The sequence below is a fragment of the Mastomys coucha genome, unplaced genomic scaffold (genome assembly GCF_008632895.1).
Source record: "Mastomys coucha isolate ucsf_1 unplaced genomic scaffold, UCSF_Mcou_1 pScaffold12, whole genome shotgun sequence".
Taxonomy (NCBI): domain Eukaryota; kingdom Metazoa; phylum Chordata; class Mammalia; order Rodentia; family Muridae; genus Mastomys; species Mastomys coucha.
The window spans coordinates 509,314-535,915 of record NW_022196894.1 but is presented as its reverse complement, the minus strand read 5'-3'; the positions used below and the strand labels follow the sequence as shown (position 1 = coordinate 535,915).

At 40.7% G+C, this 26,602-nt stretch overlaps 1 protein-coding gene across 4 annotated transcripts in view; it reads left to right on the top strand.

The window, feature by feature from the left end:
• Crebbp (CREB binding protein) overlaps window positions 1-26,602 on the top strand; it is a 120,438-nt gene that overhangs the window by 69,542 nt on the left and 24,294 nt on the right. For 2 of the 4 annotated variants that reach the window (XM_031361015.1, XM_031361012.1), the window contains exons 5-18: window positions 281-394; window positions 7,623-7,865; window positions 9,135-9,237; window positions 9,473-9,619; window positions 10,469-10,586; window positions 11,431-11,602; window positions 12,103-12,147; window positions 13,881-14,005; window positions 14,547-14,735; window positions 16,253-16,666; window positions 18,048-18,227; window positions 19,001-19,190; window positions 24,991-25,109; window positions 25,954-26,193. In XM_031361015.1, the coding sequence (XP_031216875.1) occupies window positions 281-394; window positions 7,623-7,865; window positions 9,135-9,237; window positions 9,473-9,619; window positions 10,469-10,586; window positions 11,431-11,602; window positions 12,103-12,147; window positions 13,881-14,005; window positions 14,547-14,735; window positions 16,253-16,666; window positions 18,048-18,227; window positions 19,001-19,190; window positions 24,991-25,109; window positions 25,954-26,193 (2,399 nt within the window). The remainder of the gene's footprint in view (window positions 1-280; window positions 395-7,622; window positions 7,866-9,134; window positions 9,238-9,472; window positions 9,620-10,468; window positions 10,587-11,430; window positions 11,603-12,102; window positions 12,148-13,880; window positions 14,006-14,546; window positions 14,736-16,252; window positions 16,667-18,047; window positions 18,228-19,000; window positions 19,191-24,990; window positions 25,110-25,953; window positions 26,194-26,602) is intronic. The other 2 variants (XM_031361019.1, XM_031361017.1) reach the window with 1 other exon arrangement.

The window sequence follows — 26,602 nt, the reverse complement described above, 5'->3', positions numbered from 1 at the left end:
TCAGGGGTTGATGGCTTTTGTTCTATTTTGTGGGCAGAACCTTAATCACCCATCATTCATAACATTGCTACTATGGGAATTTTTTGGCTGGAATTACTGACAGTCAACTTACAAACTTTTTGGACAGCCTGTTTGTAAGTTAAGGACTGCCTGTACTGTGTTATGGTTGCACTTGTTACCATTTTTTTTTTTAATGGAATCTGGCATTATAATTTAGGTGTGATTGAAAGTGTGACGATTTGGATAGAAAAATAACATCTCGTTGTTTTTCTGGTCATAGTTGCCCATTGTGCATCTTCACGACAAATCATCTCTCATTGGAAGAACTGCACACGACATGACTGTCCTGTTTGCCTCCCTTTGAAAAATGCCAGTGACAAGCGAAACCAACAAAGTAAGTGAGCACGTGGGCAGAGAAGCTCGGAGATGAGACTAGAAACTGTTCTTAAGAGGATGCTGAGAGTAGGGAGCTAGTGGGCAAGGGTCTCCAGCACGACATGCTGGGTGAGGTAGGGCCGACAGCGACCCAGTGCAGCCAAGCACAGTGGGTAGATGGGCTTTCAGTGAACTTTGCAAGTAGCCATGGCCTTGCTGGGCTTTCGTTTCCCTCCACCCACTCACATACACGCACTTGAATGAGTGCAAAGCAGCAAGGTCATTTCCATCAAATGGCTCTCAGGGAGATTTGGTATTTTTTGACAAATACTTAGTATGAGGATTTGAATGCCAGGTTACCCACAAGGACAGTGACATCAGGGGGCAGTAGAGGGACACCTTTTTTTGTGAATAATCTGTTAGGTTTTATCAGTACAAGAATCTGATAAACTTTTGCTTAAGCAGTTTCCACATCTGCTGGTATATCAATTTATTGAACTTTAGACTGGGAATCTCAGCCTCAGGATTGACACATCCTGCTCATCTCCATTGTTCTGTTGTCTCCTGAGTCATCTGTGTAGTCCTTGATGGCACTGGTTGCTCTTTACTACATGTGGCCCCTGGATCCCTGCTGTTGTTAGACATCCGAGCATTAGGAAGGATATGAATGCCTCTTCCCAGTTTTAAGAACCTTTGCTGTCATCTCAGTCTCAGAGGCTACACTGTGGTCTTTGGCTATGCCCCTCATTTGTACATTTAGAAAGTGCCTTTGGGTGGGCATGCTTAATTGAAGGCATACCCTTCTTTAGTGATCTTTTAGGGTGGCAGTCTTTCTCATCTTTCACCGTCTTACCTCTCCCCAGTGTTCTCAGTGTTCTTCACTTAGAACATCTTCTTGAATATCTTCACCTGCCTGGTAAACATGTGCTGCTTTCTTCCTGACTGGCTGTACATGGCAAATCACTCTAATCTAAGAGTACTGTGGGATGGAGTGCCATTGCTGGCTCTTTGATCTCTTATGAATCCAACTTTTCTTCCTGTGAGCTGATTCACACTTTATAGCATGCTTCATTGGAAAAAAGCAGGGTGTTGGGGCTTGATATCTTCTTCCCTTACAGATGTGCCACAATTAAGCTTCTTTGAAAACTTAGTTTTTTGAATCTGTTAAGATATTCTTTTTGTATATACATATTGGAGGTGGGTGTGTACTTGTACATGTGAGTATGGTCACTCATTTGCCACAGCTTGTGGTAGAGGTCAGAAGTGTTGGTTCTTACTCTTTACTTTGTTTTGAGGCTAGGTCTTTGTTGTGTATGTGTGCTGTATATATAAGCTGGGTAACCTGTGAGTATCTAGAGATTCTTCTGTCTCCACCTGGCATTTGAACTGGGATTACATGCATATTGCCATGGCTGGGTTTTACGCAAGCTATGGAAATTTGAACTCAGGTCCTTACACTTGACTGACAAGTACTTCAGCTTCTGAGCCAACTCCTGAATTTTTAATATATGATTTTTTTCTGGACATTTCTTACATAAAATAAAAGTTCTGGGATACTGGGTCTTATTAATTCCATGAATAATGAGCTAGGATTTCATCTTTAACTTTTAATTTTGGGATATGACTATGAGGGATCTTTTGAGCTTAATATGTACATATTGTTATTAAAATTGTAAACCTTTGCAATTTCTCTTTTTAAGAAATACTTATGGTTTTTGTTCAAGAGGGAGAAAAAAAGAAACATGGTTTGTTTTTCTTAATGTCCTTATAACTGCTTAAGTATGAAAATTGATTCAACGCATGCTTTCTCAAGTGGTAAACCACAGTGTTTCTACTAGTCATATCGTGAGGTGTTGGTGGGGTAGGGAGATGGGATGTTGATAATATAAAGTCACAGAGTTGGGATGATCTCTGCACAAAAATCTCTAGTGGAAAAAAAAAGTAAAAATGTAATGCTCCTTTTTAAAATTTTAACTAGTATATATATCTATACGTGATTTTGCTCATCTGTGAGCCTGTGGAAACTAGAAGTCACGTGGTGTCTTGTTCTAATCACCCTCTACCTTAATTTTTTTTATTTGAGATAGTTTCTCAATGATCCCCTAGAATCTGCCTGTCTTTGCCTTTTCAGCCCCAGGTTTGCAGACACACACTGTCACCACAGCAGTGTGCTTTTCTGTGTGAGTGTTGGAGGCTCTAGCTCCATTCCTCATGGTTGTGCTACGAGCACTTTCCCTACTGAGCCATAGCTCCAGCCCAAATGCTTCTTAAATTACCTTTCAATTTTGAGTGGAGTCTTTTGGCTCTATACTTTTAGATGTGTGAGATAGAATTAATTTAGGTCATTGGAGAGAATACTTAACAGTGTGCTTTTTTCTCTAGAAAATTGTGTTTATGGTTTATAATCCCAGACTAGGAACTACAGAAAAAAGTGAATTCAGCCCTTCAGTGTCTTCAGATATTAGTGTGGTTGGGCATTCTAGTACTCCAGAAGCTGAAGCAGGAGGATTATGAAATCTAGACTATCTTAGAATATATATTGCTAGACCATGTCCCCTCAAAAAAAAAAAAAACAAAAAAACAAACCAAAACAATTAAACCACTACTATTGTTGAGTTAATTTGTATTTGTTTGATATTAATTCAGTGAATTATGAGCTTCAGTTTCATGCTTAACTTTTAATTTAGGGGAGTGGCTTTTCTAGGATTTTTGAGGTTGCTGCTGTGTCATATTTTTAAAAGTAGTATTGGTCTCTCCTAAAAGATCAAGAATAGGTGTGAAGTATTCTGTGGAATAAGAATATGCCTAGACCTTCATAGAGAAAAGTGGTGCTCATGGAACCCAGGATCAATAAAATTACGATGGTGGTAACAAGCCAGCAGAATACATAGCCCGCCTAGGAATAATGCTGACTGGGTATGGTGGAGTAAATTAGAACGGCCCTCCATAGGCTCTTGTATTTGGATGTTCAGTTATCATGGAGCAACATCTTGGGTGACTACAAGTGCCAGGTTTGTGTCAGAGCTTCAGGGAAAGATAGAAGTATTCTCTGAGGAAGACCCTGGCTTCTCTACCTGAACCCCACAGGCATTTAGACCAGTGCTTCATGGACAGCCCAGATCCAGCCCCAGGCTTGGGCTGAACCACAGAACGACAGTCTCCAGTGACTGTGATAGCAGTCCTCTAGCGTGTTGTTCCAGTGTCCTCATCACCTTGGCCCTTACTTCATGGAGTGCCTCTTTATCCTATTTCTAGGCACATTTTCGATTGCTTAAAACACCTTTCTTCATCATCATCATCATCATATTATTATTATTATTATTATATGGAGTTAAAAATCAACCTCAAAATTCACTTTCATAGAACACCTTCTGGGTTCCACCTGATCAGGATCTCAGTTCCAGTTGAGAGCCCCGTGGTCCCCAGATGCCTCTAACATACCAATAGAGATTGGGTTGGGAAAATAGGACCTGAATAGCTTTACAGAGTAAGAGAGCCGTGAGCTCACTGTCCCTTCCTTGATCAGAACAGTTGCTTCTTATCATGCTGTGTGTTGTGGCTTCTGAGGAAAGCCACCTTTGAGAACTTGGGCACTCTAGACTTTCTGTTTGTTATTGTGCCCTGCATTATTCATAGGAGAGAGACTGGGAGGGAGTATCTTCTACTTGTCAGAAATAGGTACAGATTTGAATGAACCTAACACTGTTTTTTTTGTTTGTTTGTTTTTATGTAACAATCTTAAGAGTGAATAGAGTGGTGGGCTGGAGAGATGGCTCAGTGGTTAAGAACACTAACTGCTCTTCCAGAGGTCCTGAGTTCAAATCCCAGCAACCACATGGAGGCTCACAACCATCTGTAATGGGATCTGATGCCCTCTTCTGGTGCATCAGAAGTCAGCTACAGTGTACTCATATAAATAAGATAAATAAATACATCTTTAAAAAAAAAAAAAGAATGAATAGAGTGGCCGGGCAGTGGTGGCGCATGCCTTTAATCCCAGCACTTGGGAGGCAGAGGCAGGCAGATTTCTGAATTGGAGGCCAGCCTGGTCTACAGAGTGAGTTCCAGGACAGCCAGGGCTACACAGAGAAACCCTGTCTTAAAAAAACAAACAAACAAAAAAGAGTGAATAGAGTAACTGCCTAGCTTGCATTTTGACTTGTCTTCCACCACTCTGACAGAGTTTGAAATTTAATGTGTCAGTTTTAAATTGAGCCCAATTTTACTGGAAATGATTAGAGCCTGACGTTGACTGTCTAATAGAATGTTTTAAGTTAGCAACATATATACTTCACAGGGGAAAACTGTCTTGCCCTTGTTCAGAGATTGATAAGTGAGTCTTGTACAGAACCCTTAATGAACATGGCCTTTTGTTTCCTAAGCTATGACTTCTTACATTAGCTACAAAGGGAAAGGGAGTGGTGAAGCAGGAAAGGCACTGAGCACGCATTAGAAAAGGCAGAAACCATGGCTCTTGCCTGTAATCTCTATACTCAGGAGGAGGCCATGAACTTTAGGCCACCTTGGGCTGCATAGTGAGTTACAGGCTAGCCATAGGTACATATAGCAAAACTCAGTCTCCCCTACCCCTAAACAAACAGACCAAAATAACAACCAAAAACTCCTCAAAGATGTGTCTCGGTTCAGGTGTGCCACCTGATAAACCAGCTAGTGTATTGGTATAATATGACATCCAAGAGATGTGTATTACAACATTAAACTTCAGAAAAGCCCAAGTAGATAGTCTTTGTTAACATGTCCAATTTATGAGTGCAGAAAGCTCTTTGTCAAGGATGCAAGTACTTGAGCATTGCTGCCTTTAAGGCTCTGTTCTTGTTCATCCTTGAGGTGCTTGGAGGAGGCAAGGGACAGATGGCTACAGATCCCTCCACTACATCCTCTGGCACTGAACCCTCCCAGTGGTAGCGGCCCTGTGTGACAAGGGTAGGTGAAGAGTAGGTTGAGTCTTACAGAGTCGCAGTGGTGCCCAGGATGGGATGAACAGGTTTTTCTCTGATCCATGTCTCAAGTTGTGGTTTGATATGTGTTAGGTGATTATTAGACCACTCTTGTTTTCCCCACCAGGTCTAAGCTCAAGGAATACATAGACTGTGCTAGCCAGTGTTTCTGGGAGCCTAGTGTGAATGTTGGAAGTATAAATGCCTAAAGATAAGACCTGTGGGGCCCCATGGGGATTTAGAGAGGATATGGAGTATTGTTAGCTACTTTTATATGACTGCTGTCAGTCCATCCCCCTACTGTAAATTCTTGTAACCCCTAGATGTTAGTGCTTTTCATACACTAGCATTGTTTGAAGCTCCTTTTTGTTATGTTTCAGTGTCAGGTCTCTTTGTGGTTTCTTCTTCTTGGTTCTGGATTGTTAAATTGCCAAGTTCCTCAATCTCTACATATTTTCTGCTAGGTATATTTTGTTTCAAAATGAAAATTTTAGGGAACATGTTTTTAACATAAACACATGGTTCTGGCTTTAGGAATGGTATTCATCCTATGGTGGGCATTTTATCTAAATAGATGACATTTCAGGATGCACAGGTGAAAGAGTATAGTAGGGCAAAGTCATTAAAGCACAGCCATTGCATCTTCACTAAGGAGGGAGGGCCAGCTTGTCCTTTCTTAGTTTGAGGGGCAGGTGAACTGGCCTGGCCTGGGGCTGGACACTTAAGTAACATTTATGAGAAGATGGAGGTGGAGGGCAGGCTGAGGAAGGGAGAGAGGGAATGAGAATAAATATCTTGGTGATGAGTGAGGCCAGTGAATTTTGTCATACACCAGATAATTTTTTTCTTTTTCTATGTCATAACTTCTTGACAAATTACCATGATGACAGGGTACATGCTTATATTTTCAAGTGCAATCTTGATATTGTATACTTGACTATTTCATCTATATTCTTGTTGAGGTATATATTGGGAATTGCATTTTATTTATAATGATGAGTTGTTTGCTATGTTTAAGTGTATCTAATGAGTGTTAATGAGTTTGAAATTTGTTCTTATTAGAAAAGTTAATAGTATGTAATGGGTAATTACCACAATTTTTTTCTTTTTACACATTTCTGTTTAATTAAGTTAATCTGATAAGAATTTCAGCTCTGTGTTATTCTTGCATAGATGTTGGTTGTAAGAACATTACTAACTAAAAGAAAGGCTTTGTGACTATTTTATATGTCAACTTTATAAGCTTAATATGTAAAGTGTGTCTTTGTGATTTTACTTTTAACATGACTCTAAACTTTGTACAAGTTTTTTTTTTTTAAGGGACCTCTTTTTAAAAAAATTTAAAAATTAAAAAATAGCATGACAGAAAACCTTTGCCATACAGAAAACTCATCAAATGGAGTATATGGGTGGGTGGATTGGTTAAACTTGAAATGACCAAAGAAGTTTGGAATGAGTTTATTATGTGGATACTGTTTTTTCCTTCTAATTCCTGGGGTTAGACAGCCAGGAGGGACACCTGCTCTATGCGCTGCTTGTGGCTTTGGGTCAACTACATGAGGCATATCCTGAATATCAGCGATACTGAGATGACACCTAAATAAATTAAAGCTCATTTGGAATCCTCAAGTCTTGTTCCATTTGTTAATTTTGGGCCCATCTGTCAGTCAGTCAAGTATAATATAGTCCAGCTTGGTGCTCTCCTGGAAAAGAATTCCACAAGAGGGTTTTAAAAGAAAGGTCTGTTGCTAATGCTGTCGTTACACAAGTAAGTTTAGAGAAATGCCATTTTGTAATTTAGAGGATTACCTCATAGATCTATTAAGAAGTGTCCAACCAGGTTTAGCCTTTCCTATTTCTCTCAGTTTACAGAAGTGAATACTAAAAGCTAGGTGGGGCAGCAGCTTGTAGGAAGGCTCCTTCCTTCACTGTGAGGTGGTTGTTGACCCATTCATTCATAATCATGTATTTTGCCTTGTCATACACTTGGCACTCCTTGTAACTGACTCCCTAGGTATCTCTAGATTTTAATAAATACTAATTTTTACTAAGTGATCTCTTTAATTTTTTTCTGTTTGGTTGCTTTTAGACATAAAGGGTGGATTTGCTTAAGATTTTTGTTCCTTAACAACTGCTAGACAAAATAAATGAATGCCATACTGCTTCTTTCTTGCTAGATTTAATGCCTAATCTTTGAAAGGCTTATTTGACTCATATTATTTAGAATTTATTTGTGGGCTTCTACCCTGTACTTACCTTTTTTGCCTTTATGTCTGTTTGTTGTTCTAGCCATCCTGGGATCCCCAGCTAGTGGAATTCAAAACACAATTGGTTCTGTTGGTGCAGGGCAACAGAATGCCACTTCTTTAAGTAACCCGAATCCCATAGACCCCAGCTCCATGCAGCGGGCCTATGCTGCTCTAGGACTCCCCTACATGAACCAGCCTCAGACGCAGCTGCAGCCTCAGGTTCCTGGCCAGCAACCAGCACAGCCTCCAGCCCACCAGCAGATGAGGACTCTCAATGCCCTGGGTGAGTGAAGGACCGACCACACAAGAGCTAACTTCCTCTGAGTATATTGTAAAGGTGATGGTGCTTACTGGGACCCAAGACTGTTTCCAGTTTGTTCTGACTTCAGATCTAGTGCTTTTGATTAACTCTTCCAGAGAAAACTTGAGGTGTAAATATGCAGGGAAGATGGTACTTGGTTGTAAAAAGTACATTTTCAATGAGGCAGTGGTTTGCTCTATGTGTACCACTTTATCTAGACAGTTTATAAAGCACATTGTTGTGGCTCAGAATGCAGAATCCAACCTGAGTGAACTCTTTAAGTATGCCACTTATTTAATAATGACTTGGTAGGGTCCTGCCATGTCTTTTTGTTTGTGGTCCTCTCATCTTTGGAAGTAACTGTGTAGAATCAGGCTGGTTAGCAGTAGGCACTTAGTAGCTACTGTCACCTGCATCTGAGTAAATCAGTACTTCCTCTGGTTACTGTAGCCTATCATTTGCCAGCTTTAAACATTTGTTGATAATCACAATTTTTGTTACTTAACATTTTTCCTCTGTTTTTTTAATCTCAGACTCTTACAGGGTGAGCAGTGCTATCAATGAAGTTGTTGTGACTGGTGGCACTAGTTTTTTAGGTTCAAAATTGAGTCATTAAAAAAATGACCAGTTAAGATTAGGGATGTGAGTCAGTGGTAGAGCACTTGTTTAGTATACATGAAGCTCCAAGTTTGATATCCAGCAGTGTAGACAGAGATAAAAAGAGGTGGAGATGGACCAATTAAAATCATCCCTATCAGTGGTGTCCAAATTCTGTCTATCCCCCCCCCATTTGATGGTATTGTTTTGGAATTGTATTATAAGTTTGTACTTTTTTAAAACACCTATTTTTTTCTCCTAAACTTAACTTTTACAAGTTTACTCTCTGACATGTAAGAACAGCCCCAACACACAGGTGTGTGCCAGGCAGGTCAGTATAGTTGTTTGACACTAAGGAAACAGAAAACCTGAAGGCATCAAAAGAGCAGTGATCATTTTTTCAGTAGCCATAGAGTATGGTTAGGACACTATGCAGCCTCTAGAGTACATTCTCTTTAGGCTATAGAGCAAGAGTGGGAAGGAGTTGACATGGAATTTGTTGACATTAGTGACCACTAATGAAAAGTACGCTTCCAGAGCTTCTATTCTGCTATTCTTTATATGAGTTCTTTATATGCTCACTTTTTTATCTATTATAGGAACTTGAAGTATTTATTGTATAGGGATTGATTTCATTTTCCTTTGTATTTAAAGGAAACAACCCAATGAGTATTCCAACAGGAGGAATAACAACAGATCAGCAGCCACCAAACTTGATTTCAGAATCAGCTCTTCCAACTTCCTTGGGGGCTACCAAGTAAGACCAAAGTTTAGGTAACTCCTCTCTGAAGGAGAGACCAGCTCTCTTAGCAGTGGAGCTGTCTCTCTCTTTTAAAGTGATAAATGTAAAAGAACCAATGAAACATTTTGAATATACATTTGGATATACATTACTTGCTGCTCTTAAACTTTTTAAGTCATATGATTGAAGAAGGTGAAGTACATTTGAGTCACTTGAGCAGCTGGTTGAAGTATCATTATTTCTTCTTTAGTCCACTGATGAATGATGGCTCAAACTCTGGCAGCATTGGAAGCCTCAGCACGGTACCCACAGCAGCCCCTCCTTCCAGCACTGGTGTCCGGAAAGGCTGGCATGAGCATGTGACTCAGGACCTGCGGAGCCATCTAGTCCATAAACTGTATGTAACCCTCACAAACCACAGTCACATTTTGTGGCTAAGGGAATTGTTGAATTTTTGTGGGTGTATAGGTGTTTGATTTTGTTTTTTATCTGCATGTTCAACCCCAATTTAACAGCTCAGAGCTGTGCAGGGCCCATGCTTGTTGAAAAAAAGCCATTCCCCGCCAGGCAGTGGTGGTGCACGCCTTTAATCCCAGCACTTGGGAGGCAGAGGCAGGCAGATCTCTGAGTTCAAGGATAGCCAGGGCTATACAGAGAAACCCAGTCTCGAAAAACAAACCAAAAAAAGAAAGGAAAACCAGAAACCCATTTCCACTGCTAAGAGACCAAAGAAGGCTGACTTTCTCAAGCTCTGGTTCCCATTGTGGAGTGGCATCAGAGCGCATAGAGATAGGATCCCATCCTCTTTGCTTTTGAACTCAACCATGTTCAATGACTTGAGACTAGTCATAGAGCTCCCTAAAAACTGGGGAAATTTTGGTCTGGTAAGTAGAGGTAGTTGATGGTTATTTTCTGTACAGAAACTGTTTCCATATTATCTGTCTTGAGTGGGAATGAAGTTAATCAGCTATTGATTCTTCTTACTTTGATGTTTGTATAATGCATACTTTCAAAGTAGCAATTTGAAATCATACTATTTCTTAAAATGGCATAGCACATATTTGTGTTTGGTATGTAGATACTGGGTGTATAGACGTATAGGTTAGTATTGTTTCCCATGTTCATGCACAAGGAATAAACAGTGAGATTTGGGCCTTTACAGGTAGCTAGCCATTCCTGGTTTTATTTTTTTAGTTCTCTTGTGACCACCTTGATAGCAGGTTGATAGAATACATTGCCCTTTCAGTGTTCAAGCCATCTTCCCGACTCCTGACCCTGCAGCTCTGAAAGATCGCCGCATGGAGAACCTGGTTGCTTATGCTAAGAAAGTGGAGGGAGACATGTATGAGTCTGCTAATAGCAGGGTATGTTGCTAAGCAGCTGTTGAACCTATAGGTGGGAAATGGTATTTATCTAGTTAGTTATCCAGAATTAGGAGAATCTGCATGGTCCAGGAGACTCCTAACTTGAGTACCCTGAACAGAGACATCTCCAAGTAAGAATGAGATTCCTGGACACCTCTCTTGTGAAGCACAAGTGTCATAGTATAGGAGTACAGATAATATATTAAGTCAATGTGTATCCTTGAGACATCTTTTTTCACAGAGTGTGTTCTTTAGGATTCTTGTATTATTGGTAGTGTCATTGAATACCAAAGAAAAAGTTCAGTTTGAAAAAGAAGAAAAGAGGGCTGGAGAGATGGCTCAGTGGTTAAGGGCATGGCCTGTTCTTCCGAAAGTCCTGAGTACAAATCCCAGCAGCCACCTGGTGGCTCACAGCCATCCATAACGAGATCTGACTCCCTCTTCAGGAGTGTCTGAAGACAGCTACAGTGTACTTACATATAATAAATAAATCTTAAAAAAAGAAAAAAAAAAAAAGAAAAGAAAGACAGTGTTGCACCTTCAATTTATTATATCCAGTAAAGTCACTAGTTCAATAAAGTAAAAATTAAAGAGTATGCTGGTGTCACTAGGGATTTGAGTGGGGCAGGGGGAATGGGTTTTTATCAGCTGTGTCAAACCTCTTTGTCAATGCACTTAAATTGTGCTCAGTGGTATAGTACCTGCTTAGTGTGACATGGCCCTGAGTTGAGTTCCTAGCACCAAAATGTGAGTGACAAATGAGTTCATTAGTTAGAAAATACAAACTAAATGATTGGTTCTTATATTTTTCAGTACCCTAATATTAAATATTATTGCTTTTTAGGATGAATACTATCATTTATTAGCAGAGAAAATCTATAAAATACAAAAAGAACTAGAAGAAAAACGGAGGTCTCGTTTACATAAACAAGGCATCCTGGGTAACCAGCCAGCTTTACCAGCTCCTGGGGCTCAGCCCCCTGTGATCCCACCAACCCAGTCTGTAAGACCTCCAAGTAAGAACTGCATTTCTCTCTACCAGTCCTTAGCCTGTTTGCTTAGTGTTCTTTTAGTCTTTGGGGTATACTTTTAAGAATATAGAGTTATGTTCTCCAAAAATCTGCACTTTGAAAGCTCTTTGTATGGCAGTGGCATGTGGGTACATTGAGCTTGACTTATGGGAAGAATTTTTTTGTTTTTCTTTTTTTTGTTTGTTTTTTGGTGTCTCTCACCCTACCAGGTTTTTCAAGACAGGGTTACTCTGTAGCCCTGGCTATTCTAGAACTCACTTTGTAGACCAGGCTAACTTCAAATTCAGAGATCCTCTGCCCCTGCCCCCTCCTGCCAAGTGCTGGGATTAAAGGAGTGTGTCACCACTGCCCAGCGTGGGGAAGATATCTTGAAAGGGTGTGCTGTCTCAAAAACACTTGCCAGCAATATATTTGTGTGTGTGTATGCGTATTTATTTATTTATTTATTTATTTATTTATTTTTAATTACATTTTACCCCTTATAGATGGGCCCCTGCCTTTACCAGTGAATCGCATGCAGGTTTCTCAAGGTATTTAACTATTTATTGTCAGCCATATTTTAGCTTAACATTCAGCAGCATCAAACATGTCCTCTCCCCCGCCCTGCCCTCATTTTCCCTTTGTGTTCTTTCCATTCCTCTTTCTGATGAGAATGTAGTCCACCAAATAATGTATTTAAAAATTTGAAAATTATAGGAGAGTTTTTTAAAGAGGTCAGAAATAAGATTTTGTACTGACACACCCACTACCAAAACAGTGGTGATATTATTAGGAGATTACCTAAAACAAACATATTCTAGGAAGGAAAAGGGTTTTCTGAGTACTCGGCCAGGGAGTCTATGAGCCAGTGTGTGGCAGGCACTTGAGAAGATACAGTGCTGCTCCGGGCCATCAGAATTGAAGCTGGTGAGTGGGTCTCAACCACAGGAGGCTGTGTGCAGAGCTCCATGCCTTCTTGGAGTAGTGATAACTGTCTAAACCATAGAAGACTCAACTCAAGATTCTGTGCTTATTTGGGCTTCAGGGCTTGGGGCCATTTGTAAGCTTTTCAGCTCTTGACATACTGAGACCTGAACAACAGGGTATTGCTCCAGGTTGTGAAATAAAATGGGAGCATTATCCGAATGGTAAAGAAAGGTGTTGTAGTCTACAGATCAGTTTGAGAGAGAAGGGTACATGATTTAAAGTTGTGACTGCCACTGCACACTGAGACAGACATTGGAGAAACTCACCAAGAACTTATTTGGATGGATTGTATTTGAGGGGGGATTAAGTTGAGTGGTCGAGAAGCTGAGCCATAGCATTGTGGCTGAATACTGTTGGGGGAACATGGGACATTGCTGAATAGGGAGCCACACTCACTTGGGGTCTGACAAGATAACTAGTAAGCTACAGGTGGTAAGAAGAGATGTTTTCTGGGTCATACTTACCAGCCTTTTTTGCTGGGAATATCAGTACCCGTGAATGTGGATTACTTTCCATGCTCTTTTTTAGTATCTGCACAAAATTGGTATGAAGGAGAGACTTTTACATTTGTTATACACTCCCTAGAAAGTCTCCTTGGGCCTTGTTGGAGTTTGGCCATTTGCAGGGGTGGTGGTTTTGGATAGTTGCTGAAAGTATAAGAAGCTTCTCTTGGTTATAGCAGTGGTAAGGCAAGCTTCTTAGAATCTTCACGGAGTCTGTTAGATTGCAGTGATGGGCAGAATAACAACTTGAACTGAGATTTCATTTAGAGCCCACAGTTTGCATAGTTTCTATAGAAAAACTAGCCTCTGTGGTCTGAAGATACTTCCCAGCTAAGCCTTTGGCATTGGTGTGGTATTTCTGCAAACTATTAAGTCTAAAGGTAGCCCTTGGGAACTTTTTTGCTAAAGATACTTGCAAAGTTGAGAAAGTATTTAGAGTCTGCACAAACTCTAACCATAGTATCAACCTAGCCAAGAAGCTTGGAAGCCTGGAATAATGTGAGTCTATTGCTGCTAGGGTCTCTAAGTGAGAGTGTGCTCAGATAGATTGGGCAGACTCAGTGCTGTATAAGGCCTCCTTGTCTGTTTTTGTGCACATTAGTTGTGGTTAGTACTCCCCTGCCCTAGTGTCGCCCAGCCCTTCCGCCCACCGCCCTGTCAGATATGGAAAGGCTACTGCTGTTTGCCTGTGGGCTCCTCTGTCTGTTACCCATGTGTCTGTCTGAAGAGTTATTTGATGAGTACATTTGTTTTCTTGTGAATGCTTTTGTTAATGAACTATTATACCTTTATAGGGATGAATTCATTTAACCCAATGTCCCTGGGGAACGTCCAGTTGCCACAGGCACCCATGGGACCTCGTGCAGCGTCCCCCATGAACCACTCTGTCCAGATGAACAGCATGGCCTCAGTCCCGGGGGTAAGTGCTTCTCCTCCCAGTCCTTGCTCAGTACAGTGTTCTCTGAAGACGGGTCACCCATTGTTACTTGAGAATTTTAGGGTACTTATTCATTTGAATTTGAGCTTTGTTTTATTTCCTTGTTTCCTTAAAGCAAAGTAACAAATAAGATTGTTGGAATAATGAGGACAATTTGGATGCTAATTTTTTTTTTAATAATAATTCTGTAGGTATTTGCTGTCAGTGTGGAACAGCCAGCCACACTGACTTATATTGTTGGCGTCTGTTCACATCAGCTTGCCCTCCTGAAATAGTCTTTAACTAAAGGCTTGATTGAATTCAAAAGTACAGCATGCTATTGATTGTTATTCTGAAGACAGGTCAGCATTGACTTACTCAAGAGATGCTTGAGAAGTTGTAGAAAGTACCTAGGAACTGGGCAGTCCTTGGGACTGATGCTCTTTAAAACCAGAGTGTATTAGATTTGTAAGGCTTTGGATCTCCATTGCCCTGTGTATCTCTTGAAGACTCTGGCCTAACACTTCCAATTCTTGTCTTATAGATGGCCATTTCTCCTTCCCGGATGCCTCAGCCTCCGAATATGATGGGCACCCATGCCAACAATATTATGGCCCAGGCACCTACTCAGAACCAGTTTCTGCCACAGAACCAGTTTCAGTCATCCAGTGGGGCAATGAGTGTGAACAGTGTGGGCATGGGGCAGCCAGCAACGCAGGCAGGTGTTTCACAGGTACATTCAGTGTGGGAGCCTGGTCAACCAGTATTTGTCCCAGCCTCTGTGACATGATCCTGTCTTAATCAATGGAAACTAGAACTCTAGAATATACATCTCTCCATTTCCCATTTTGCCCTGTAATTTTTTAATTCTTCTTGTTCTCTCTAGGTAAACTTCACACAAAATGTAAAACAGATTGTGGTTGTAGGGTTTTTGTTTGGTTTTTGTTTGTTCATTTGTTTTGTTTTGTTATTCTTATATTTTTATCTTTGGATTTTGGTTGCTGTTTGTGTGTTTAGAAATCTAAGATTAACATGTCATTCTGAGAAATACTGGAACTTTAAGAAGGGGTGAGCTGGGCAGTGGTGGCACACGCCTTTAATCCCAGCACTTGGGAGGCAGAGACAGGAGGATTTCTGAGGTCTAGGCCAACCTGGTCTACAGAGTGAGTTCCAGGATAGCTAGGGCTATACAGAGAAACCCTGTCTCGAAAAACCAAAAAAAAAGAGGTGAATTTTCTTTTAGTGACTCAGTTTTGTGTCTTACTACACGTTGGAGTGTCAAAGCTGGCAAAATCATTGGGATAGCACTCTTTTCATGAGCATGTTTCAGTTACTTAGTTAAAGCTGAAGTTTCCATCCACTTAACTGCTTTCTCCCACTTTGGCTAATTGTAGTGTATCAAATAGAAGCTACATACAAAGTATTTAAAATAGGCTAAATCTTTCTCAAAAGGTAAAAATCATGTCCTTAAAGCACTGAATGAGTTGTTGACTATATTAGGCTTATTCAGTAATGATAAATTTTCTCTATCATTTCATTTCTTTAGAATAGAGATCAGGAGGCCAACTCTCCTCTCTTTCCAGAGTCTCTCCATGTAGCTCTTTTCTATCTCAGCCATATAGCACAATGACCAGCAGGAAATGTTTTCTGTTCAACAGCCAGATAGTAAATATGTTCTTTTTTCAGGGTCATACTCTAGTCTTAACTGTTTAGCTCTGCTCTTACAGTGTACAAGTAATTACAGACAACATGTAATCCACTTGTGGTTGTCATCCTGTAAAACTGTTGATTCCTAGGTCAAACTTCTCTCCGGAACAGTCATTCTGATTCTTTTTTTTTTTTTTTTTTTTAAGTTAGGTGTCTCCCCAGCGTTCTGTGTTCTAGTGTCTCAAATTATTTAAAAAACAAAACCAAAACCCTTTTTCTGTGGTCTAAGTTAAAAGTAGATGTGGCAAAACATGAAGTTAGTAAACTAAGTAAACGTATCTAAGCCATGAATATTGTAACCAGATATTGAAATTGTACAGTTCAAAAGTATGAGAAGCATTTTAGTGCTAATTTTATTACATGGTGTGGTGCGTGCTATAAATGGTTACTCTGACGTTTTACAAATGTAATATCCTCATGAAACTAGCAGAACTAAATAAGAAACTAGTATTATGTTTTTATAAATTTTTTTTTCTTCAAGTCCCTTATGGTTTCAATTGGATAAATTGGATAGTTTTTACATATTCTTACTATTTCTTTTAGGGCCAGGTGCCTGGAGGTGCTCTTCCTAACCCTCTGACCATGCTGGCGCCCCAGGCCAGCCAGCTGCCTTGCCCACCAGTGACACAGTCACCATTGCACCCGACTCCACCTCCTGCTTCCACAGCTGCTGGCATGCCCTCTCTTCAACATCCAACACCACCTGGGATGACCCCTCCCCAGCCAGCAGCTCCCACTCAGCCATCCACTCCTGTGTCATCTGGGCAGACTCCTACCCCAACTCCTGGCTCAGTGCCCAGCGCTGCCCAAACACAGAGTACCCCTACAGTCCAGGCAGCAGCACAGGCTCAGGTGACTCCACAGCCTCAGACCCCAGTGCAGCCACCATCTGTGGCTACTCCTCAGTCATCACAGCAGCAACCAACGCCTGTGCATACTCAGCCTCCTGGCACACCGGTGAGCCTCTTTGTCCTTATCAAACCAAACTCATACAGGGTACCTTCCCATAAGAATGTTCTGTCGGGCCCTCAAGGCACAGGCAGGCTTAGCTCGTGAGCTTGAGGCCAGCCAGAGCTAGAAAGTAAGACTCTATCTTTAAAAAAAATAAAGACTGCTTGGCAGTGGTGGCACATGCCTTTAATCCCAGCACTTGGGAGGCAGAGGCAGGTGGATTTCTGAGTTCGAGGCCAGCCAGGGCTACACAGAGAAACCCTGTCTCAAAAAACAAAAAAATAAAAATAAAAAATAAAGACTATTCTGTCTGATAGGATGCTATAGCAAATTGCTCTGTTGCCAAAAAGTAAGAGTGTGTGTGTTTAGTAAGCTGATTCGTTCCCACTGTTGATCCTAAAGGTATGGCTTACAGTTTCCCTTGGTCAGAGTGGGTTATAGAAACCAACAATCATCAGCATACACAGCATGGACAGAAGGGTTGGCCTGTGTGTGCTGCCGTTTTACCTGTTTTCTGTCCTAGAACAATACTGTCCAGGTTTGACTGCTTTCTTGCTTAGTTCTGTGGGTTTAGTAAACATGCTATGCTCCAAACTATAAAGGTGTGGGCTAATCAACCTTCTTTCAGAATACATGACTTTTTATTCATAATGAAACAACAGATCCCCTCCTCCCAGGTTTGCATTAATTCCATTCTTAGATACTTAGGATATTTGTAGAATAACAAAATGAATTATGCAGTAAATGCAAAGGTGACATTACTGTTTGCTTTCTTTATAAGGCATATACTTACTCTCTTTGTTTTGTCTCTAGTTAGTTATGTTTCCTGTCTTCAAACCAGGCTCTTTGTAAATACTAGGCAAGCAGTCTGCCACTGGCTGCATCCTATGCCCTCTAAAATACTTCATTTTAATTTTTTAATCTTCCCTTATTAGTGTTGTAGTGCTTCATTGGGTAAAGCCTGTTATGTAGTGGAGTGTTTGCTTACTCCACCACATCACTATGCTGTGATAGATGCTTCATGTGGGCCATTATTTCCTGACCGATCTATAAATACTTAGGTGTTTATGATTTGCCTTTCTCCATAAGTAGGAAAGTTAGTGAAGAGAAATAATGGTAAAATAATCCAGTCAGAAAGCACAGAGAAAATAATTTTATGTCAGAATTTAGAAAACTCTTTTGGTCCAGCTCTTCATTTTTGGTGAGGAGTCAATCATCATGTTTCTGACACTCAATGACTTACTACTGTTCAGCTCCCTCAGGGAGCTTCTGCCGTAGTGTTCATACTAAATGCTTAGGTTGTAAGGAGAAATACTAAACAGACTGTGGTTGGAGGACATTTATGTTTTCTGCTTTACAGAGGTGAATGATTTTGATTTCTTTGCAGCTTTCTCAGGCAGCAGCCAGCATTGATAATAGAGTCCCTACTCCCTCCTCTGTGACCAGTGCTGAAACCAGTTCCCAGCAGCCAGGACCTGATGTGCCCATGCTGGAAATGAAGACGGAGGCGCAGACAGATGATGCGGAGCCTGAGCCTGCCGAAGCCAAAGGGGAGCCTCAGTCTGAGGTAGATGCTCCTCAACCTTAGTCATGGCTGTGTGTGGCAGCATTACTGTATACCCTCAGGGCCTAGCATGGTGTTTGGATATTCATTTTAAATGTTCCAGTTTTCCACAAATCTTTTTGTTAATGTTCTTCTCTCATTTTTAGTTCTGCAGAAGGGGTGGTAGATCCTTTACTGTCTTAGAACAAAAGTTGAAATCAGTAGGCCAAGAGCCAAAGCCAGCCTAGGAGTGTGTTTTTGTGTGGTTTGTTCAATATTTTAAAAATCAGGAAGTTTTAAATAAAACTTTAGATAGTTTGCTTTTTCTCAGAAGTTGAGCAACTGTGTCATCAGTACCCTTACACTCCTTTATGGCAGCCAGTGTCAGACCTGTTGTTGGTAGTGCAACAAGACAGTGGCATGGGCTTCCCTGTTAGTCCAAGTCTCATATCACACACTTCATCTCAGAGCATAGGGTCTTGATCCTTATTTTGATTTTCCAAGGCACTCTTATTCTCAAACTAGATGTATCAATATTTTGAACATGTAAACATACTTTTATATTGAAAACATAGAATTAGAATTATGATTGTACTGGTGCTGTATAAAGTGACTAAGTAGACATCAGATATTTTGTTCCTTTTACTAGTGGGGAACTAAAAAGAATATTTACAGGTGCCTTTGACTAAGGGAGCACTCAGCAAGCGTGTGTGCATCAAAGAACGTAAGGAGGAAAGCTGGGCTGGCTTATAAGAGTCTGATAGTCACCTGGCTTCTGTGGCTTTTTTTTTCTCAAGATGATGGAAGAAGATTTGCAGGGTTCTTCCCAAGTAAAAGAAGAAACAGATATGACAGAGCAGAAGTCAGAACCAATGGAAGTAGAAGAAAAGAAACCCGAAGTAAAAGTGGAAGCTAAAGAGGAAGAAGAGAACAGTGCTAATGGCACAGCCTCACAATCAACATCCCCTTCCCAGCCACGCAAAAAAAGTAGGTCACATTTTCTGAAACGTATAGACTAAGCTGTGCTTCCACACCAAAGATTGAAAGCTGAGGCAGGAAAATAATTACAAATTCCTTTTTATGTTCCTTGTCTTTCATTCTCTAAGCTTTACCCCTGAGAATGGAGACAGCAGGGCTGGAGAGATTTCTAGTCAAACATGAAGGCCTGGGTTTGGATTCTAGCACTCATGTGGGTGTTGGGTGTGGCTGTACACATGCATCTCTAACCCCAGCTCTGTAGGAGTCTGAGACACGAAGCTGTTGCTTGCCTGCCACAAGTCTAACTCCAGATTCAGTAAGAGACCTCCTAAAGGAATAAGGCAGGGAACCAAGTGTACACTAGCATCCATGAATGTGTGCAAAGGTGTGTACACCTGCACACACTCAAGTACCATAGACAACTTCCCCCCATACACACACACAGGGGGCTTAGGGGGGAAGAGAGAGAGGGAGGGTGGGAGGGAGGGAAGTGACAGCAAAGGACCACTGTCAGTATCTGTGTGAGCATTGGAGGCCAGTAAGAATCTGTGGCTTGGCATGAGGTGGGAATGTGAACCTACAGATAGTGCAGTTAGCGCACAAGTAAAAATTGGGTATATTCCAGTTAAGCTTTGTCCACAGGAAAAAGCAATAGGGTGTTGGAAAATTGTCAAGTGGCCCTTGCTTAACAGGACTTTGGAAGTTGAGAGCTGCAGGTGACAGACACATTTCAGAAAGAGTGCAGAGAATGTTGGTGGCTGAGGCAGTAAAGCTGCACAGCTAGGAAAGAGTTTTTTTGAGTATGTAGACTCTCATCATTACTTTTTCCTTTTAAGAAGTAAACCTGAGAAAAATATATGATTTGTTTAATAAGCCTGTTAGTGATACAATTTACCCCACCCCAGCTGGAGAATAGAACCTGTTATATTGCTAGCCTCATTTAACTCATTTGTACAAAAAAATTACCTTTTCCAAGCAAAAATAGTCCAAAAGTATAACATTATTTTGTAATCTTTCAATGTTTTGAAGAGAGTTAGGCAACTCAATTAGGCTCTTAGTAATATTGTTTGAGCTGTGTGAGGAACATCTATTCTCATTCCAATAACTTATTAGTGAAGAGAGGAGTGATTCACGGCTCTTTGGGGTATCTGGGGCTAGGCACTCTGCTCTAGTAGATGCTTCAAGAGACAGCAGTGGCTCTTGAAGGTGTGTTGACGTCATCCTTTGTGAACAGTTTTTAAGTCCTGCCATACCTGATGCTGTAATAACAAACCCCCCACACACACTCTTCTAAAGACTCACATTTTCTAGTATCAATATCAGTTTCATAAAAAAAAAAAAAATCTTTAAAAGTTTTGGGAAATATCAAGCTCATGTGGCAGATATGTTTTCAGAAACATTGACAACCCATATTTTATCCTTGGCAACAAATACTGTTATTTGTCCTTATAGTCACAACAGCTCACTTAGTTTTTGTTTTGTTTGTTTGTTTGTTTGTTTGTTTGTTTTTATTTTTTTAAGGAAAACTTTGCCACAGACTAGAACTAAGTAACAGTTTTGTATCTGTTACACTCCTTAAGAGTTCTGTCTTCTGGAGAAAAGCAGTTCCTGTTCTCAGCCCTGGTGCTGGCATTGCTGCTGGCTCCCGAGACTGCCTCTCCACAGCACAGTTCTCTCTCTGCTCCATTACAGAGTAGCATGGAGATTTACTGAGAGCATCGGGGATGTGCTCAGCTGGTGGCCAGTCTTTTTCCTCTGAGTAGAGTGGCCACAAAAACTGAAAGAACCTCCCATTTTTCTCCTCAGTAGTACTGTTGACATCGTGTATTTCTGCACTAGAGGGTAGTTTAATCTCAAAGACCCCTTAGTGAGGCTGTGCACAGTGCTAAAAGTAAATATATCTACAATGATAGATATGTTGTTACACCTGTGCTTTATTTTGTTGACTATCTGCCATGTGGTTCCTAACTACTTAAGCTGTAACAGGGGTGATTGGTAAACTGAATTTTTTAGTTTATGTAAAGCTGCTTTGTTGAACCTTCAGTACCATATATTTCTGGTTACTACCACATTGGACAGCATGAGGCTTATGATCCACACACTTTGAAAACTGTATGGTTTACCATTCTTATTGAATTACAGTTTTGATGCTAGCAAAGTGGAATGACACATTCTGTGTCACACCAGCTAATTAGTTGCAGAGAACTTGGTTCTGATACAGCTACCTACTTCTCTATGAGCCTTTATGGAGTCTTATTACAGAGTATGGTAAAGATAGGAATTTGAAAATACTTTACTTAGCATAGGCTTTAAATAGTTGTTTAATTAGTGAATAAACACATTGAGACACATTCGGTCACTTCAGTTATCACTGGGGAGAGGAATGAGAGTGGGCAGACCTTTTCTTTTTAAGATGTGTGTGCCTGTGTCTCTGTCTACAGTGTCAGGCTTGGCAACAAATGCTTTACCTAGTACTGCTCCATCTCATTAGCCTATGAGCAGACTTTTTTGACACAGGGTCTTACTATGTAGTACTAGGAGACCTAGAATTTACTTTGTAGACCAGACTAGCCTAAATTTGCAGAGATCCATTTATCTCTGCTTTCCAAATACTAGGATTAAAGGCATGTGCTTGCCACACCCAGCTTGAGCACTCTTTTAGATGAGGTCTTTCTCTTGGTAGGTCAGGCTGCTCTTCTTCTTTTACCTCCCAAATACTGGAAATATAGCATGTCCTGTTAAGTTCCACATGTCAGCAGGCCTTTTCTGTGAAAGGCCTAGGTGATATTTCAGGCTTCATACATCATAAGGTCTCTCTTAAAACTAATCACCTCAAAATGCAAATGAGAACATGGTTTCGTGCCAATAAAAGCTTTATTTTTTTCTTCTTTGAAACTAAAACTTGAAATCAGTCTTCATGTGTCATGAAAAAAACTTGTCCTGGTCATTAAAAAAAGACCTTGTTGGGTGGTGGTGGTATACACCTTTAATCCCAGCAGGCAGATCTCTGTGACTTAAAGGCCAGTCTAGTCACATGCCTAGGGAAAGTTGCGGACAACCAGAACTACACAGAGAAATCCTGTCTCAACAAAACAAACCATTTTAGACCATTTTGAGGTCTTGACTCATAGACAGTGCAGAGAGCTTGCCAGATTAGGGGGTTTTTTGTATAAAAAATTTAAGAGGCTGTGGAGATTGCTTAGCAGTTAAAGTACTTGATGCGTAAGCAGCAAACGTGGGGACTTGATTTCAGAGCTCCCACATTCCATCTAAGTGACAGGTGGGAGTGTTGGCTTGACTGTGTACTTCTAGTGCTCAGGAGGTAGAAGAGAAGGGGTCCCAGGAACAAGCTTGCTATCTAGACTAGCCACTCACTCCTTCAGGTTCTGAGTTGACTTAACAGAAACTGAATAAAGTGAAGAGCAATCAAGAAAAAGATGGTGTCAGCTTTGGACCTACATATGAATATATATACATATACATGAAACAAATTACTCAAGGATACCAGATGTAGTTAGGCATGTGGCACATGCCTTTAATCCTGGCACCGGGAGACTGAGGCAGTAGAAAAATGAGTTCAAAGCCACCTTGGGCTATGTAGTTAAATATAGCTATGTTATACTGAGACCCTGTCTCAGAAGATGTTACAACTACAAAATATACCAAGAGAAGAAAAGACAGCCAGGTGCTCCCTGTAACTCTTTTATAAACAGAAGAATGAAGTTAGCAGAGAAAAGAATATTCATGTATTTACAAGGCTACTGCAGGTATATCTGCATGACTGAGTGTCGCTGAGTGCTAGGGATGTTTTCATAGGGTGCCTTCCATGCTCATCTAGACCCTGAGCCAATTCTACGAAGGTCCAGATGTCCTGCAAAAGAAGCAGTATCTATAACAAGGTGCTCAAGAGACCTGGCTCTGTAGGAATAAACTATGCAGATTTGGTCCCTCTGTTTACATGTCTAAAGTGAGGATGTTGAAGTTTAACTTTTTAACTTTTCACATAAGAAAAACAATGAGGTAAAATTCTAGAATTTGACAAGGTAGACAGACTCACAAGTAGAAAAGATAACAGATAAATGCCATGGCCCAGCTGGAACTTTTTTTTTTTTTGAGACAGGGTTTCTCTGTGTAACCCTGGCTGTCCTGGTACTCACTCTGTAGACCAGGCTGGCCTTGAACTCAGAAATCCACCTGCCTCTGCCTCCCAAATGCTGGGACTAAAGGTGTGCGCCACCACTGCCTGGCCCAGCTGGAACATTTGTCTCACTATGTATATCCCCACCCCACCCCACTTGCCTTTTATCCCTCCCCACCCCCCCAAGACAAGGTTTCACTGTGCAACTCTGGCTATCATGGAACTCGTCTGTAGACAAGGCTGCCCTTGAATTCACAGAGACCCACCTGACTCTGACTCTGTCTCTGACTCTTCCTATGTATTCGTGATTGGTATGGCCTGGCCTGGCCTGGAGTCAGTATGTACACTAACAGAGATTTGCCTCTGCCTCTTTGAATGCTAGCACTGAGTTTGCATCATTTATAACACCAAGTCAGCAGAACTGCTTTGACATATGTCCTTCTGTTCAGTTTCTTTTTGGAAGAAAAGCTAAGAGTTGTGACACACCTGCACACTAAGGACTGGAATAGGTTATGTTCCCATGCCATGTAGACTCAATTCTTCTGACTGTCCCATCTTAAAGGCGGCCATCTTATTTTTAATTTTTAAAATTTTTTGTTGGCTAGCTGGCTTACTTTGAGATAGAGTCTAATTCTGTAGCCCAAGCTGGAATTATAGGCATAATAGTAACACCAGAGAAGGTAGGAAATGTGATGGGTAGAGGTAAGAGCAGTGACCACTGAAAATGGAGAAACACTATCAGACTTTAAGAAATTTCCTTTTTTTTTTTTTTTTTTTTTTTTTTTGTTTTTTTTTTTTTTTTTTTTTTTTTAGTTTGGTTATTGTTTACATTTGTGTATGAGGGTGCATTAGATAAAGGCTTATCTATCTCAGGTTAGTTGAATTCAGGTGAGTTGGTTCAGGTGAGCCAAGGATAGAAAAGCATCCCCAGAGGATTCACAAAGGTCCCTGCAATGAAATAGTTTTATTTACTGCCTAATTTGATCAGGGGAAGAGAGTTGGGAATTACTTTTGTTTTTTTATTCGAGCAGTATTTGAAAGTTGGAAATTTTTGTTTGTTTTTTGTTTGTTTTTAAGAATTATTTTATATATGTAAGTACACTGTAGCTGTGTTCAGACACCACAGAAGAGGGCGTCAGATCTCATTACGGATGGTTGTGAGCCACCATGTGGTTGCTGGGATTTGAACTCAGCACCTTCAGAAGAGCAGTCAGTGCTCTTAACTGCTGAGCCATCTCTCCAGCCCAAGATTGGAATTTTTTGTTGAAACAATCTCCTCAGTGCTGTGTTTTGTCTCATGGACAGATTTAAAGATCCCATTAATGTGTTTAGATACCAAAACTTAGACCTCACCAGGCAGTGGTGGCTCATGCTTTTGATCCCAGCAGTTGGGAGGCAGAAGCAGGTGGATTTCTGAGTTCGAGGCCAGCCTGGTCTACAGAGTGAGATCCAGGACAGGCAGGGCTACACAGAGAAACCCTGTCTCGAAAAACAAAAACAAAAAAAAAATACCTTAGACCTCTAGTCCAAGGAGTCTGATGATAATGAAGTGCCAGAGTACTTGAAAGGATTCTGATGGGAAGTAGAAGCCACTAGGCAAACAGGTTGAATGTGGTAGTGGTTGTGTCGGAACACCCATTTGTGATTTCTTCTGCTGTTTTCTCCCTTTAGTCTTTAAACCCGAGGAGCTACGCCAGGCACTTATGCCGACTCTAGAAGCACTCTATCGACAGGACCCGGAGTCTTTGCCTTTTCGTCAGCCTGTAGATCCTCAGCTCCTAGGAATCCCAGTAAGTTCATATGAAAACTATGTTAGAGTATCTATGGTTTTATGTCTTAAATTTGAGTAAAATAAACCAGGTAGTCGTGGTACACACCTTAATCCCTGCACTTGAAAGGCAAAGGCAGCTAGATCTCTGAGTTCAAGGCCAGCCTGGTATACAAACTGAGGTCCAGGACAGCCAGGACTACAAAGGGAAACTCTGTCTCAGGGGGAAAAAAAAAAAAAAAAAAAAAAAAAACAGGAAAAAAGTAAAAGAAAAAAAAATGATGTAAAATAACCTTGCTCTGAAGGTGATTTTTCTAATATAAAAGTCAGTGTCAGCAGTTACTGATGGATTAGAAACACTTGCTGGAGCTCAGGCCCACTTACTTCATAGCACAGAGACCCATATATTTGAGTCTTTGTGTACAAGTTTTATCTAAAAGAATTGGCTTGAAGAGTTAAAATGTCAACTATGCTATCCATATCAATTCCTATCTGATACCCCTGGAGACTTGGAAAGATATGTGCCCCACAGGCCCTGGTGAGTAGTAGTTTCAGTTGGTTGTATTTTATGTAGACCAAAGGGAATCTGGAGAACTATACATTTTAACTCAGTAGCTAAAATTCTCATTTTCATTAAAAATAGGTTCTGATAATCTTTTCACTCTTTTTTCTTTAGCTTAGCCTTTGCAGTAATTTAATTACACTTGCTCTTACCAGTTGCCATGTTAATGACTTAAATCAGTGGAATATTTGGGATTATTTTCAGTTACATTTTTTACTCTTGGAAACAAAATATCTGGTATTTTCTGTTTTTATTGTTAAAACTTTTTGGGATCCACTCATGGGGTTGACTTTTTTTTTTAAAGGATTATTTTGATATTGTGAAGAATCCTATGGACCTTTCTACCATCAAACGAAAGCTGGACACAGGGCAATATCAAGAACCCTGGCAGTATGTGGATGATGTCTGGCTTATGTTCAACAATGCATGGCTATATAACCGGAAGACATCCCGGGTATATAAATTTTGCAGTAAACTTGCAGAGGTCTTTGAACAAGAAATTGACCCTGTCATGCAATCTCTTGGATATTGCTGTGGACGAAAGGTATAGTATTCTGGAAATCCAGCTTTCCTGTCTAATCCAGCCAAGTGTTGGAAGTTCTAGGGCATACTGTTGTCTTTGGGTTCTTTGGGTGTTGTATTTTGTTTTGGTGTTTTGAGACCGGCTTTCTCTATGTTGTCCTTGACTATTGTGGAGCTGGCCTTGAACTCAAAGAGATCCACTTGCCTTTGCCTCCCAAGTGCTGGGACTAAAGGTGTGTGCCACCACTGCCTGGCTAGTGTGGTCTTTGTAACAGTTGACTTCCTGACATGATGTCATGGTCAGAGTGAAAGGAACTCCCTGGGAAGGCTGACTGCCCTGTGCCCATTGCATCTGTCTGTAGTACCTGAAACCAGAGCTACACCAATTCTGTCACATTAAGTCCAAAAATGTCCTGAAATAGTTATGAACA